Source organism: Coenobita brevimanus, chromosome 94 (genome assembly GCF_032717465.1).
Source record: "Coenobita brevimanus isolate Jiangsu-jjx chromosome 94, ASM3271746v2, whole genome shotgun sequence".
NCBI classification, from domain to species: Eukaryota; Metazoa; Arthropoda; class Malacostraca; order Decapoda; family Coenobitidae; genus Coenobita; species Coenobita brevimanus.
The window spans coordinates 5,007,557-5,024,507 of NC_137047.1; the positions used below are offsets into that span (position 1 = coordinate 5,007,557).

Below are 16,951 nucleotides of genomic sequence, written 5' to 3' on the forward strand. Positions count from 1 at the left end.
TCCCACGGCAAGGTGCAGGGAAATATGAGGAGGTTTACCTCTCAGATGGATGCAGGAGCTGCTTTACCAAGGGTGCACAGTGCCACCATATGTAGGCTCCTCATCAGTGCCTATGGTAAACAGAAAGTAAATGTTTTAAAGAGAAGCAGCAAATGTGCGGAAATACACCAGTGAAATTTATTCACTCTGTAAAGGAAACAACATACTGTACTGGAAAAGTGATATTGTTGGATAAAAAACAAGAATACAGAAAGGAAAGGAATATGATGGTTAAATGGACACCTGCTACTATATAAGGACAGCTTTGCTACTCTTAAAAAATAATACTGAATCCCTAAAAAAGTTAATGATACAGAAATATGAAAACAATATCGATAAAGATTATTACTTACACACTTGGGATAAAGTCTCATGAATACGAAGCATCATTCTGATTGCAGAGAATCCAAAATTGGACTGAAAACGCTGTATCCTAATAACAGGCACATACTACACGATGTGTGTATAATTTTTCCATATGAATAATCATGGCACTGTAAAACAAGACACAAGACAACAAAACAAAGAAAAATGTCAGTATTATATAAGGTCTGTGATCATGGTCATACAAAACTGCATGTACATTATTATTTGTCTGAATATTCAAAGTAACTTATGATACGAAGTGGCCAGGTGAGAGAGAGAGAGAGAGAGAGAGAGAGAGAGAGATCAGGGTGTGCAACAAACATGCACAGTAGCAAAAGAAAAGCCTCATGTGTGACACTTTGAAATGCTTGTCAAATATGGCTAATGCCAGCTGGAATGTACTACTATATATTTTCTATCAGTCTGCTGTACCTAACATTAGAACTATCTTATACAACAGTTGTTCAGTGTTGCTTGAGAGAAATATTATGTCTATATTTGGATTCTTGCTTTACGGGATATCAGACATATGAAATAGAAAGAAGAGTTAGACAGCAATATTACTTCAGTTTCAAGTATTTTCACTGAAGAATTTATTGTGATATTATTCTCTTACAAAAATTTTTCAATGTAATTCTCATATGACACTAAAAAGTTTTATGCCATGTTTATTTTGAACAATATACCAGTCCAGAAGTTAATTTCAATCACTCTAACAATTTGGTTATTTTCCTTTTCCGTAACATAAAATATTGGTTAATTATTTTCTCAAAAAAAAAAAATAATAAAAAAAATAAAAAATAAAAAATCTTTTGAAGCTAACATCCATTTAATAGTCTTCATTATTTTTATAATATTTCTTGAGAATCCATAGAGGCAAAGCAAACGTTATGATTACTGTAGAACTAAGAGACTCAGTAGCAGACAAGATTAAAGTGAAAGTGGACTCAGAAATGGAAAAGTAAGTGTAAAATAGTGCCTCATAAACTAATGGTAGTGAGTGTTAAGGTGGAGGTGGAGTTGGTGGTAGCTGGGTCACCTAAGACTCAATGGTAGACAGGATTGAGGTTGAGGTGAAGATGATGCCTGGGAGACTCATGCTGTGAACCTCCACTTTGCTGTTGTTCCCGTCTGATCTTGATGGAGGCCAAGATGTGAAGTACCATGGCCTTGCAGTCTCCACACACAGCCATTAGCTCTCCCCGTAGTTCCTCTGCCACTTGACTTGTCCGTGATCGCTGCTTCTGCTTCCTGTAATGGAATGTCTGATTCAGACTGACCCTAATAAAATCACAGATGCTCAGGATGATGTAGAAGCATCTGGGTGACTATACACGTACAATGATTTTGCTTGGAGGAGATAAAATCAATGTTATCGAATTCTTAGATAAGTGGTATTAGTCACTATATTTGGCATTTTTATGCACATGTAAATATTTACCAAAATTCACAACTACACTGGATACAGTGGTGTAAGAGTGATGAACATTAAGCAACCATGGCTAATAGGCTCCTTTACTATTCTCGTGAGTCAAAACTCTGCCACCTCTAACAACTACTTTTACATTTTTATTTCATTTAATGATATAAAGCCTTTGTTTAGTCAGCTCTGACACAGATACTTCATCAGCACAGGTAAAAAGATTTTAGTGCTTCTACCATTCATCTCTAACAATGATTTTATCAGCAAAGATATCTTGCTGCTTCTTGTTTTAATATTACCAAAACATTTTGTTGACTGCTTTTAGTTTTATGCTAATCTGCAAAATAGGTAGTACATCAAACAGTGCTCAATACTGTTTAAATCCATAGTGAGAGCAGTGAGACACTGACAGACAGAAGAATACAAAATTTTGCCAACAGTTTTTTTCTAGTCAGCTGTACTGTAATAATAATAATCAACATCATCATCATCATCATGTAATAATACAATAATAATTCAATAATTATAATTTCACAATCACATCAAAGTATTTTCCCCTTTCTGGGACAGTTTTCTGATGTACATAGGGACATCAAGGTTTAGCATTCATACAATGTACTGATGTAGTACTGTATGTAAGTTTTAGTGCTCTCATACAATTTTACTGATTTATGACATTTCAAAAGGACATGGTCTGTAAAGGTCTAACTCTGATGGGCTGTTGGAGTTCACTTGTAATGGGGTGTATAAAAGCCCGCGTTGCCTAGAGGCTGAGCGGGGATCCTCTCTTTGGCTCATTGGTAACGTACATGCGTATTGAGCGAAAGGGCCCAGGATTGACTCCTGGCCAGACCAGTGATAAAATTGTTAAGTTTCAGTTTGGGCCTTTACAAACTGACCATACAATGCTGCTTATGAGCATGCAACTGATCACTCTTGAATAAAATGTCTAGACTGAGCAACCAAGGCCCCAACCCTCACACTCCTGATGGGTGTGATACTAGACTGGATGATGGATGGACTGGTAATAATAATAATAATAATAATAATAATAATAATAATAAATAAATAAATAAATAAATAAATCCTATGCTCCTCATGGGGCAATGTAGGATTGGATGATGGATGGATGGATGGATAAAATAAATAAATAAATAAATAAATAATAATAATAATATAATAATAATAATAATAATAATAATAATAATAATAATCATAATACAGTAATAATAATAAAAGTTCTATACAAAGATACATTTCACAAAACACTTCTGTCCACCTTATTGCCTGATGCCAGATCAAAATACAGTCAGCTGACCTAGAACAAGGCTAATTTACAAATAACCGCATTATAGGAATCTGTACTACAGGAGAGACAGAGCATATGGAGAAAATGGCTTATGGTCAGGAACCTCCCTAGTCACTTCTAATGACCGCCTAAGCCTGCCTGACCACCTCAAAATGGCCTTAAAGGTACCAATGACAAACGAAATAAAAAATACGCTGTTTGTAACCTGAAGTGGGGAGGCAGACAACACTACTACCGAGACCACACTATTACCCAGAGCAAACCATTATCCAAAATACACCATTATCCAGACATCACCAGACCACACCATCATCCCTCCAAACCACATCATAATCAACACCATGACCTCACACCATCATCTCACATCATCACCCAACACCAGCAAACTTCTGAGCAGTCACATGGCCTGCACTCTGGGATACACATCCATCTAGCAACATAAAATTCCATATTTCGATATATTCACACCCACGGTCCACCACAATATAATGCATTGTGGTAGCTCTGAGGATCTGAACACGTCTACCACATTATGATAAGAATTATGGGAGGGCACATTATAGGCTAGCACCTGACTGTATCCATCCAGTACGACATCAATGTGAAGATCCTTAGATACTGCTAGCCAAATACAACACTAGTTCTATATGATACACACACACTCTTAACCACTGTAACCCTCTCAGTTCAATGACATATATCAAAGTTTTATTATCTCCAGATTACTTTTTTTTACTTTACAACAAACTTTTCAGGCTGTTGGTTAGATATTGCTTTGAATAACTTTCTCTAATAGGGTACTCCACAAAGCTGAATGTAAGCACAAGGAAAATGAAACTTAACTACAACATACATCATCAGATGCAAGAGGTAAATATGCTCTAATCTTGTCTTTACTATACCTGTCAGTTTAAAGATTTTATGTGACCCTCTTAGCATTAATATAAAGTAGCTTATACAGTGCAAGCATCTACAGAAAGTGTGAGGATGGCCATCATGCAATACTCACTCCCGGGACAGCTGGAGCTCAATGGTGCGACAGTCACTGACAGCCAGGGTTTTGGAGCGCATCAGATATGGTCTTGCAGTGGACAGAGCAGGATAAAAGCAAAGCTGGTTAGAGCATGCACAAGAAAGTATAGCAGATATAGTGCAAAGAGGTATGCAATGCCAGGTGTCATGCAAAGAGGTATATTTGGTGAATCTGTCATGCACATGGTACGGTGAAGAGATATATCATGCAGCAGCAGCACATCAAAAGGGAGAAGAGCACGGATTTATAGTGTACAGTACTGCATTACTTAAACAATTAGTTATTAATAAATATAACTCAACACTGATATCTTAATGCAAAACCACTGTCTGACTCTCTTCTTCTTCATTTCTGCAACATTCGCGGCCTTTCATCTAACTTTCGCTCTGTTGAGCACCACCTCTCCTCCTCTAAACCTCACCTTCTTTTTCTAACGGAGACTCAGCTGTCTGAGGCAACTGACAGCAAACCCTTTTCTGTATCCTCCTACTTTCTCTATACTCATTTCAAAGCCAAAGGTGGCTGTTGTGTATACATACGCAACGACTTATCTTGCTCTCGTGTTCCTGAACTTGATTCTTCTGAATTCTCCACTCTCTGGCTTCGGCTTTCCTGTCATTCTCTGACTAAATATATCTGTGCTGTTTACTTATCCCCTAATTCTACTGACTATCAAAAATTCTTCGACTATCTTACTTCTACGATGGAACACATTCTGTCCATTTCTCCTTTCTCTGAAATCTCCATTCTTGGAGATTTCAATGTTCACCACCACCTTTGGCTCTCCTCTCCTTTCACGGATCCACCTGGTGAACAAGCCTACATCTTTTCTATCCTTAATGACCTAGAGCAGCTTGTACAGCACCCTACCCGTATCCCTGACCGCCTTGGAGAGAGCTCCAACATACTTGACCTCTTCCTCACAACTAATCCTTCTGCTTACTCTGTTAATCTTTTCTCTCCGTTGGGCTCCTCCGATCACAACCTTATTACCTTAACCTGTCCTATCGCTCCAGTACGGCCTGCGGACCTTCCAGGGAAACGTCGTCTCTGGCATTTTGGAGCTGCGGACTGGGAGGCCCTCAGGCAGTACTTCTTTGATTTTCCCTGGAATGATTATTGCTTCCATGGCCGTGAGCCATCTGAGTGTGCCTTGCGCATTAAGGAGGTTATTCTCTCGGGCATGGAAGCATACATTCCTTTCTCATATCCTTTGACTAACGCAAGAAAGCCTTGGTTTAATCACGCTTGTTCTAATGCTGTCCGCAACAAGGAGAAGGCCTACAAAAGGTACCGGAGCCAACCCACCCCTGAATCACATAATCTTTACGTTTCTGCCCGGAATCGTGCTAAGTCTGTTCTTCGCTCTACTAAAAATAATTTCATCCATACTAAATGCTCTCAACTCTCCAACTCGAATTCTTCCCGCTCCTTCTGGCACCTTGCCAAAAATCTTTCTAACAACTTTACCTCATCATCCTTCCCTCCTCTTTTCTACTCTGATGGTTCTGTAGCTATTTCTTCTACTGATAAAGCAGATCTCTTCGCACAGACTTTCTCCTCCAATTCCACCTTAGACGATTCCGGTGCTGTTCCTCCATCACTTCCCCCTCTGACTTCCTCATGGCTGACATTAAAATTTCTTCAGTTGATGTATTTTCTGCCATTACTGGCCTCAGTACTAACAAGGCATATGGGCCTGATGGGGTCCCTCCTGTTGTTCTCAGAAACTGTGCTTCTGTGCTTACACCCTGCCTAGGCAAACTATTTCGCCTTTGTCTGTCAACTTGTACCTTTCCTTCTTGCTGGAAGTTTGCTCTCATTCAGCCAGTCCCAAAGAAGGGTGACCACTCCCAACCCTCCAACTATCGTCCAATTGCTTTAACGTCCTGTATTTCAAAAAGTTTTCGAGTCAATTCTTAATAAAAAAATTTTAAGGCATCTTTCCTATCACAACCTTCTTTCCGATCGTCAGTATGGGTTCCGTCAGGGACGCTCCACTGGCGATCTTCTCACCTACCTTTCAGACTCCTGGTCATCCTCCTTTCGGGACTTTGGCGAAAGCTTTGCCATTGCACTTGACATCTCAAAGGCTTTCGATCGAGTCTGGCATAAATCTTTAATTTCCAAACTGCCCTCCTACGGTTTCTATCCTTCTATCTGTACCTTCATCGCTAGCTTCCTTTCTGGTCGTTCTATAGCTGCTGTCGTAGACGGCAGCCATCGTTCTTCTCCTAGATCTATCAACAGTGGTGTTCCTCAGGGCTCTGTCCTATCACCAACTCTCTTCCTTTTATTCATCAATGATCTTCTAAGCTGTACATCTAACCCTATCCACTCATACGCTGATGACTCCACCCTTTCACCTTTCCATTCGGTTCCCGCAACGCCCATCTCAACAGTTACTTCAAGAAACAAGGGATGAGGCTATGGCACACCTAATGTCTGACTTGGCTCATATCTCTGACTGGGGTAAAAATAATATGGTTGTCTTTAATGCTTCTAAGACTCAGTTCTTACACCTATCAACCCGACAAAATCTTCCACAGGTATACCCACTAATGTTTAATAATATTCAGATTAATCCTGCATCATCCTTGAACATGCTTGGGGTTTCATTTACTCGGGACTTATCTTGGAAAGATCATATTACATCTCTTGTAAAATCTGCTTCCAAGAGATTGGGTGTGCTAAGCCGACTCCGCTCTTTCTTTACCCCTGCACAATTGTTGACTCTATACAGGGGTTTTATCCGCCCCTGTGTGGAGTACAACTCTCATGTGTGGGGAGGCTCCCCACATACAGCTCTTCTCAATAGGGTGGAGTCAAAGGCTTTTCGTCTCATTAACTCTCCTCCTCTTACTGACTCCCTTCAACCTCTGTCTCTTCGCCGCACTGTTGCATCTTTATCTCTTTTCTATCGCTACTTTAATGGTCACTGCTCCTCTGAACTGTCTGCTTGCATTCCTCCACCTCTACGACGGGCGCGTAGCACCCGTCTGGCAGCAAACTCTCATCCCTTTTCTGTCCAACTCTCTAATGCAAGAGTTAACCGTTACTCCCAGTCTTTCATTCATGCAACAGGTCAGCTCTGGAACTGTCTCCCTCTGTCTGTATTTCCTCCTGCCTATGATCTCCAGTCTTTCAAACGCAGTGTGTCCAGGCATCTCAAAATGATCGGATCTTGAATTTGGCTCTCTATTGTATTTTGTTTTTCTCTTGGAGGGAACTGTTACTGCGGGCTCATGGCCTTTGGTTCCTTCTTCCTCGCATAAAAAAAAAAAAAAAAAAAAAAAAAAGCAAGATTTCACAAAATGAAAACCCTTCAGTATGGAACTTCAAATATTCTGATATACACAGTGGGAAAAAACAAAGGGCTACGATAACAGTATCCATTACAATATAATCTAGCATGATACACATTTTCACATCCCAATATTATACAAAAGTATAACATAATTAAAACTGCATAAATAGAAGCAGAACTGCAGTATATCCTCTGTACACACAGAGAAAGTATGTAAACCTATGGTCCTGTGCACTTGGAAGAACTGCACTTGAAGATCTATATGCAAATATAAAAATCTTTGTGTCGACTAACTTTTCAACCAATTCCTAACTTGCCTAAAGACGCAACCAGGGTTTTATATAGCTAGAGTTGCAAAATTTTAAGGGATCAGTGTGAAAATTGTACCATACACTGACAGTAATGTGAAACATATTTCAGTCATATTTCATGCAGATCTTACAGATCTGAGCATAAGAAATAAAAAATATATAAATATAAATGTATGTAATGCACAGAAAACTGTTTTTTGCATCAACAAAATGAGGTACAGTACTTAGCATAAACAACTTCTAGAATTGACTGAAATTTATTTTGTGACTAGAGCAACACATTAATGAAAAATTTGTGGAAGGACTTTTCCCTATGAAGAAAACTGTATTTTATATTAATAGTTGAAGTATGAAACCATTTTTTACATTGCAAATATAGCAAGAATATAATAAATTAAATGTTCTGCTGCAGTTAATATTGAATTTCCTCAAAACTCTTGCATGCAACATTACAAAAAGCCTAAAGATTAAAATGAGACCAAAAACTTGAAAATCTGTCATTAAATAATGATATAGTGTCTCTACAAAGTGAGGAAACTTAAAAAAAAAAAATAGTTATAAGAAGACGAACGCTGAAGTTTGAGAATGCCGTTTCTTTGTCTGGGTTGGTCTGTAAGTGTTGTTTTGCATGTAATGTGTAATATAATATATTTCTGACATATATCTGCATATCTAGATGGTTTTCTAACCTAGCTTGTGCAGTAAGGATGTTCTTTCAGGTTTGCGGTGATAACCCTCACCACTGCAATGCTGACTGCTGTGTACATTTTTCAGCAAAATATCCCTGTTGATACATTTAACAAAAATGTGGGTTTCTAATGTGTCCCTGCAGCATAATGAGGATCAGCAGTGATCTTGAACTTCTTTCCTGGTCTAGAAGGGCATACCATCTCTCGATACATGTCCCACCTATGAGGAAAATAAATAATGTCCTCAGTGCGTTCGAATCCAAGATCGCTAACAAGGCGTCCTTTTTCATAGCCCATACTGTAAAACAAACATGACTAAGCAATGGCAAACTCAAGAACTGACTTACTCAGACTTTTAACCTTGGGGCAAAGTTTCCAACTTCTTGCATGTAGCGATTCGTTTGGGTACTGCGTCTTGCCCTTCATACAACGTCTTAGAAATTTCTCATCAGTCAGTCTTATGTACACTTGGCGTAGTATTTCCTTTTCCTTTCTATCCAATGGGACTTGTACCTTCATAGTAGAATGGGAAGGTGGTTCTTCTCCTAAACACTATTTTTCTGCTAGAAACACCAAGAGTTCTCAGTTTGAGGGCAGAGATAATTGAAAGTGCAAACATCAGGACCCAAGCACTTGCCGCAGACTAGATTCTTTGGGGCATGATGAATTTCACTTATTTCTAAGATCATTGTTGTTGACGCTGAGCACTGTGTATAACTCGGTTCATCAGAGAAAAGTCTCTTCCTCCTCTTGGCACTGGAAATGTGTTCTGATGTGACAGGTTCTTGAGTAGGACTCACAAGTTGGGGTGCCGGTGATGCCGGTGACGTTGGGTGATGAGGTGGTGGTGGCGTAGAGCAGGGCTCATTTTTCACCCATTTCTTCTCTTCATGAAGTTGTCTGCGTCCTTTAGCCATTTCTTCTCGCCTTTTCTCTAGCTTTTCCCTCATAAATAACACCTATTTGCTTAGTGGAGGCATTGGGAATAAGCAAAAACTGAAGCAGTTCTCCACAAAAGGTGACAAAACGAGACTGATGACCTCCCCCTCCCCGTGCCTTGAGGTAACTAATGGTATGGTCTTCTCTCGATACACACAGAGAGCCTGTGGCTAGCTAGTTGCCAGAAACTGGTGAAGAGTTAAATTTAAATACAAGAAAACATCAAAATGGCGAGTGAAATCAAAATTGTTTTCATTGTTTACACTCACCACGCATGCCACGTGGGCAGTTGGGGTATTTAAATATCCTTTTAACCACAGTGAGCCTTAAAAAAATATTCACCAAAATTTCAAATGTACTCCTATGGTGCTTAAACTTCAGGAAGGTGTTGCCAGCTAGTTAACTAATATGCCTATGTCCGTCACTGACTTTCCAAATTTTTTTTATTTTTTTGTCTCTGAAACCTGGTTGCGTTTAACCCTTTAACCGTGGGTGTCATTCCAGAATGACGCTGCAAAAACTGGACCAAACCGCGGGTGTCATTCTCGAATGTTTGTGAATATTTTGAATACCCCGCGTTTTTTCCGTGGGCCAATTGTTTCAAGGGAGAGTAGCTATTAAGTTCTTTCACTCCAGCCGACCCCCACCTCCCTCTTCCCCCCCCTGGGGCCCCACCTCCCACCCCCTGGGCCCCCCACCCCACCCCGGACCAAACACGCATCAGTATCTGTCCAGCTGTGTGAGTGACAACACTGCTGATGTGATAGTGAAGTGCAGACAATTACAGTGCCTTTTACCTGCCTTAGTGAAAACAGAGTGGGTGTTTATCGTATGTGCAGTGTTCATATATGTTTATAGTATTATTATCAGAATGAGGTTGGCATTTGGTAATGGTGTGTGAGCGAAAAATAGTGATTACAACACAGCTGATATGGCAGTGAAGTGCGGGCAATTACAGTGCCTTTTACCTGCCTCAGTGAACACAGAGTGGGTGTTTATCGTATGTGCAGTGTTCATATATGTTTATAGTATTATTATCAGAATGAGGTTGGCATTTGGTAATGGTGTGTGAGCGAAAAATAGTGATTACAACACCGCTGATGTGGCAGAGAAGTGTGGGTAATTACAGTGCCTTTTACCTGCCTCAGTGAACACAGAGTGGGTGTTTATCGTATGTGCAGTGTTCATATATGTTTATAGTATTATTATCAGAATGAGGTTGGCATTTGGTAATGGTGTATGAGCGAAGGTAATGGTGTGTGAGCGAAAAATAGTGATTTTACACCCCTCACTTCTAACGGCACTGCCCGTCCTGTGAAAGTCAACAAAGTCATGAAACCTACATCAATGGAAAGCTGAAGGTTAGTACTTTCTAATGGTACCTTATTTTTTTCTCTAGCTTTATTCTGTGCAGAGTTATTAAGGTTTAAAGATTTGTTTACATTTGGCTGAAACCCCCGCGGGAGAGGACAGTCAGGCCAAAACAATACCCGCGGTTAAAGGGTTAAAGGCTTTCTATGACCCAGCTTGTTATTAAAGGCCCTATATGACCACACCTTGATTAAGTGTGTGCATCCAAAAGGTATAGCCAACTGCATAAAGTAATGCAGATATAGGACAGTGACTCTCAAGAGACTTAAAGGAATACAAAAAAGGGATAAAGCTCACCATGAGAGACCCTAATTTGTCTCTTAAACACTCTCTATGACCCTAACTGGTCTACAGATATGCTTCCAAAAGGCACAGCCTACTGTACAGTATAAGGTAAAACAGACACAAGTCTATGAAAGGAAAGAAATTTAAAGAAATATAAAGTGGGAAGCTGTGTGGGTGGTTTCAGTCATTAGGGATGATGCATGAATAGCATTTTGCATGACTGGCATGCTTTTTCCAAGCACACAACATTCCTGGTGTCACTTTTATTATCCATGCACTAGGAATCCATACATATGGAGGGTCTACTGTACAGAGTACTGTATTACAATTTAATCATAATGATATTTTTTTCTTCCTGTACATTAAAATTGTCATACAAAAAGTAACAATGTGCTCAAGATTATAGCTGTTGTTGTTGTTGCTGAGTAAGCCTGGTCTCTCTGGCTGAACAGATCCACCAACAGCAGGCAAATAATTATCCCAGCAGGGCTGTCCCTTACAGTGAATGAATGCTTCCCTGTGGTAAGAGCGCCTTGTTACAGTAAGGCATGGAGTAGAGGGTGGAGGTTGGTTCCTCATGGATGCCGCATTTGCATCTCTCCATCCAATTCACAAAGGCACCATAGCACCCCATAATTTAGCTATATGGTCGCCACACAGAACTGTGAATGGTTTCTTGCATTACAAAAATCTATTAGGCTGGTCACTCAGTGTAGGGAGACCTGAAGTGGAGAAAAAAAAAAAAAAAAAAAAAAAAAAGATGAAGATGAAGAAAGCAACAGGAAAGGCTACATCAAGTGAGTGGATGACGGCTGCCACCACCTACCATGTCAGGACTGTAGTACAATGAGCATGAACAAACATTCATTACCAACCTGAATGGTAGCCCTGTACTGCAGTAACTAATCCTAAAACTAAGAATCTTGCATACCTTACTATGTATGTCTAACTTCTTGCACAGTTATGCTATCTCTAGAATTATGAGGGGGGGGGGGAAGCCTTTCAGACCTTTTAACACATGGAGAAGGTGGTGGTGTTAAAACTACTTCCCTTCTGCATCCCATCACAAAATTTGTAAAAAGCAATACCAGTACATTACTGTACCATTTTCATTTTTTTGCCTCATGTAAGATGGCAGAAATGGGATTATGACAATGATATAAGTAAAGTTTACATAAACTGAGGACAATGAGAGGGCATATTAATGGCTTGCTATTGTAAATTTTAAGTGAATTAATAAAATTTTCTAGTGCTATGAAGACCAACACAGTCACAAGCATTTTAACATCATTTAGCAAACCCCATCATAGGACTTTAATTACAGTACTGTAACAGAATGAGACATGCAGAAATTATATAATCTACTACATTAGAAAAATGTTGGGGTACAGTAAGTTACGTTTTCTTAGATACCCTCCTGATAAAGGCAATAACCCATGAAAACTAAGTGTATAATGTACTGGTAATGGTACTCTTGACAACACCAAACTGAAAGGAGTTAGCTAGTACAATTTTAAAATGGTGACAGGCAACAGTGACACTTATACAATGAGTTATTCATTTACTACAGTACAGTACTGTATGACAAAAAGAAGGAGCAACTAACACACTATGAAAAAACATTAGTGGGAATTCCAGCCAACTTGGGAGAGCATTCAGTTCTGCTCCAATAACATTATTACACAAAACTAAATTTCTCTGTTCAATTCATCTAAAAATACCAGAAGCTGTATATCAATGAATATTTTATCTTTCTTTCCTACCTGCTTGTATGTGTATCCTGGTAAGCCAGCATAACAACCAATACAGTACAGTAGGATCAACTTACTTGGGGGCTGGCAGGGAGAGCCTGTTCCTTTTTCCATAGTGACAAACGGTGTGGACACGTTTAATTCGGTGATATTTGGAGGACAGGAAGAACATGCACAAGCTAAGGAGGCAAATATTTGGAAGCAAAGCTCAAGCACAACATTATACTGTATAACCACAAAAGCAATATGGAAGTCTAACATCAAAACAATAACACAATAACAAGAATAAAGGTCTATACAGTACAGTAAAGCATATATAATAAATGTGACTGGTATCATAATATGTGTAAATGATTTATCCCAGAGTAAAAGGAAAAGCATACAAAACATCAACCATAGTACAGTGGTCTCTCCTTATCTGAGGCTTTGGTATCTGCAGTTTAGTTTATTTGTGGGTAAATAAACCATCACAAAATACACTAGTTTTATATATATTCTGGGATGACTTAACAACCTTCTTGCTAAATCACCTCAAAATATAATACATTTTATCTAGTAGATTCTATCTATCTATCTATTGCCAGACGCCTTAATCCCGTAAGGGGTGGTCACAAACAAATCGCCTCCACGTCGCCCTGTCCCCCGCCATTTCACTGCCCTGCTTGCAACTCACACCCCCCTCTCATAAACCTCTCCACTCCATCCCTCCATCTCATCCTTGGCCTCCCCCTCCCTCTTCCCCCCTCCACCTCACTCACATACACTCTCCTCATCAGTCTCTCACCCTCCATCCTCTCCACATGGCCAAACCACCTCAGTGTGTTCCTCCTAATGCTTCCTATCACATCCACATCCACACCACAACACTCCTTTAAATCCTCATTTGTCAGCCTGTCTCTCCATGTGACTCCACAGGCTCCTCTTAAATAACTCATTTCCACTGCTCTCACTCTTGACCTGTGTTCTTCCAGCAACATTCAAGCTTCACTTCCATACGTTAGAGTTGGTGTCACAATATTGTCATGTAGTAACTTTTTCACTTCCATGCTCACCTCCCTGTTTCTTATCACTGCTTTCAAGGAACCAGCAACTTTTCTTCCTTGTTGTACCCTTTCAAGCACTTCAACCTCCAAACTTCCATCCTTACTCATCACACTACTCAAGTACTTAAACGTACTCACATTTTCCATCTCCTTACCATCCCACCTCACTGTACATTCACTGACTTCACCTCTCTCAAAGACCATCACTTGACTCTTCCCTACATTCACCTTTAGATTCCGTTTCTTACACACTCTCCCAAACTCATCCACCAAGCCTTGCAGCTCCCCTTCATCTTCACTTAACAACATAGTATCATCTGCAAACAACAGTACAGGGAGTTTCCAAACACTACCCTCTCTCACCAGGGCCACTCCAACATCCACTGCCCTACCTTGTATCTCTTTTATTACCTCATCCAATTGCAGATTGAACAACCATGGAGACATGACACATCCACGTATCAACCCAACCTTCAAAGAGAAAAATTCACTCAGTTCACCATCCACACGCACTGCAGCCTTAGCACCATCATGCATACTCTTCACAGCATTCAACAACTTCCCATCTACTTCATATATACTTAATACTTTCCACAATCCTTGTCTATCCACCCTGTCATATGCTTTTTCCAAATCCATGAAGGCCGCATACAACTTCTTTCCCTTCTCTAGAAACTTTTCCACTAAAGATCTAAGAATGAATATCTGATCTAGATTTTATTGTCAGATAATGTTCTGAATCACTGTAAACATATACTGTATATATATATATATATATATATATATATATATATATATATATATATATATATATATAGATAGATAGATAGATGTATCATCATCATCATCATCCGGACCTCCTTTCCCACCCTAGGGCAAGGTGAAGAGTAGCAATGTCCAGACAGCCCAAGTTCGTCCAATCCAATGGGCCATGCTTCCATTCAATTGTCATTCAAGCCCACAGAATCCTGGCTCTATCTGGTACGCCACAAAACTTTCACCACATTCTGTAGCTTCGCATAAACATATCCGACAGAGTTAATCCGAACGCGGTCACGTTAAAAAGGGGTGCCAAAACCTTGATCATGCACTTCTTCTCATAACATTCATCCAGCCAGCTCAATCTTTTGTCAGTCCCCTAGCCTCACTGACTTCCATACCTCTCTCCCTCACACACTCATCGACCATATCCCTCCACCTTCTCCTCGGCCTAACTCGCTCCTCCCTCCTTCAAATTCGCTCAGATATACCTTTTCACCTTTCTACTGTTATCCATTCTCTCCACATGACCATACCATCTCAGTACACACTCTTTGATTCTGATGTCCACAGACTTCCTCACTCCACATCTTTCACAAATCACATTATTTCCTATCCTATCCACTGTCTGTATTTCACATACATTCCTCAGCAGTCCCATTTCCACTGCTCTCACTCCTGACTTTCCATTTTCATGCCACACCATAGTCTCACACCCATAAATTAAAGATGGCACTAACACTCCAAGTAAGCCTCGTGTAGCTGCAACACTCAAGCCTCTGTTTCTTATCAAGGCCTTCACAGCACCAGCTACTTTCCTTCCTTGTCACTCTACTTTCCACTTCTTTTGCACATTTTCCTCTCATTTCTATCACTGTACCCAAGCATTTGAACTCTTTCACCAATTCCTTCTCTCTCAAATACCATTACTTTACTCTTTTCTCCATTTACTGTCAAGGCACAAGGCTCACAGACATCAGCCCACACCTATGTGGCAAACTGCACATGGCCACACTCCCTCTTCTTTGTGGTGCCACCAATGACCCTAGATACCACCACCTTTGCTTTATTGGCATTTACTCGCAAGCCCTTGAGCTCCATACCATCTTTCCACTTCTTAAATCTTTCCTCCACCTCCCTTAGATTTCGCCAAAACATTGGCATACAACATCTCCCATGGGACTTCATCTCTGAAGTCATGTGAGCAGGCTTCAAGCACCATGATAAACAATAAGGGCCTAAAGATTGACCCCTGATGGACACCAACATTCATGTAAAACTCATCACTCATATCTCCATTCACTCCCACCAGAGTGCAGGCACCCACATACACTGGCATAACCACTCTAACCAGCCACTCCTCGATCCCAAGCTTTCTCATTGCCCACTTCACCACCTCCCTATGGAATCTGTCAAAAGCAATCTCCAAATCTACAAAAACGGAGCACAGATCCCTTTTGTTTCCTATATAGTATATTTTTCCTGAAGCTGTCTAACAATGAATATGGGATTACTGGTCCCTTTGCCTGGCAAAAACCCAAACTGCATCTCATCAATATTCACTTTCTCTAATCATACCTTCTAGAACTCTCTCCATTACCTTCATTATATGGTCCAAAAATTTTATGCCTCTATAATTTCCTCTTTCCAGGGCATCACCTTTCCCCTTGGTCACATTTACAATTACACTCCTCAGCCAATCATCTGGGACAACATACTCATACATTCTCGTACTTATCAAATCAGTAACTAACCCCACTCTTATATCTCAGGAGGCCTTAAGCATTTCAGCAGTCAACCCATCCCCACCTGCTGTCATCCCCACCTGCATCCTGCCTATTGCCCTGCTCACAGTAGCAGCTTCAATGAAAGACCAATGGCCAAACACTGGATCTGCTGACTCCAAACCTTCATTGTTCCAGTCAAACTCCTCATTCAGCAACCAGTTATAATGCTCTCTCCAGGCATCTTCATTATCCTTGCTGTTCATCATTACCTTTCCTTCATTATACTTCACACACTGCTCACCTAAGATATCCTTGTTTTCCCTCTTCATCTGATTTGCCGCCTTCAATATGATATGCTTCTTTTCAACACTATTTAGGTTATCCAGTAAGTTTCTGAGACTCAGATTTTGTCCTGTATACCTCTTTCTTAGCCCTAAGCTTGACAGCCAAGTATTCCTCTTTGTTATGTAGAAAATAACACTCCAATCTCCTCTCATCTGTAGTATATGAGATATCATTAGTTTAAGCTTCATCTCCATAAACTGCTTGTTAAAGTAAAATAATAAAAATAATAATAATGGCAGGGGACAGGGCGACAT

General features: G+C 40.1%; 1 protein-coding gene across 1 annotated transcript in view; it reads right to left on the reverse strand.

Moving 5' to 3' along the window:
- Positions 1 to 1,451: 1,451 nt before the first annotated feature.
- The window catches only part of spir (spire type actin nucleation factor), a 315,119-nt gene continuing 299,619 nt past the window's right edge, over positions 1,452 to 16,951 (reverse strand). The window contains exons 18-21 of the mRNA XM_080282611.1: positions 15,440 to 15,447; positions 12,901 to 12,927; positions 4,147 to 4,218; positions 1,452 to 1,656 (exon numbers count right to left, since the gene is read on the reverse strand). Coding sequence (XP_080138737.1) covers positions 1,452 to 1,656; positions 4,147 to 4,218; positions 12,901 to 12,927; positions 15,440 to 15,447 — 312 coding nt within the window. The remainder of the gene's footprint in view (positions 1,657 to 4,146; positions 4,219 to 12,900; positions 12,928 to 15,439; positions 15,448 to 16,951) is intronic.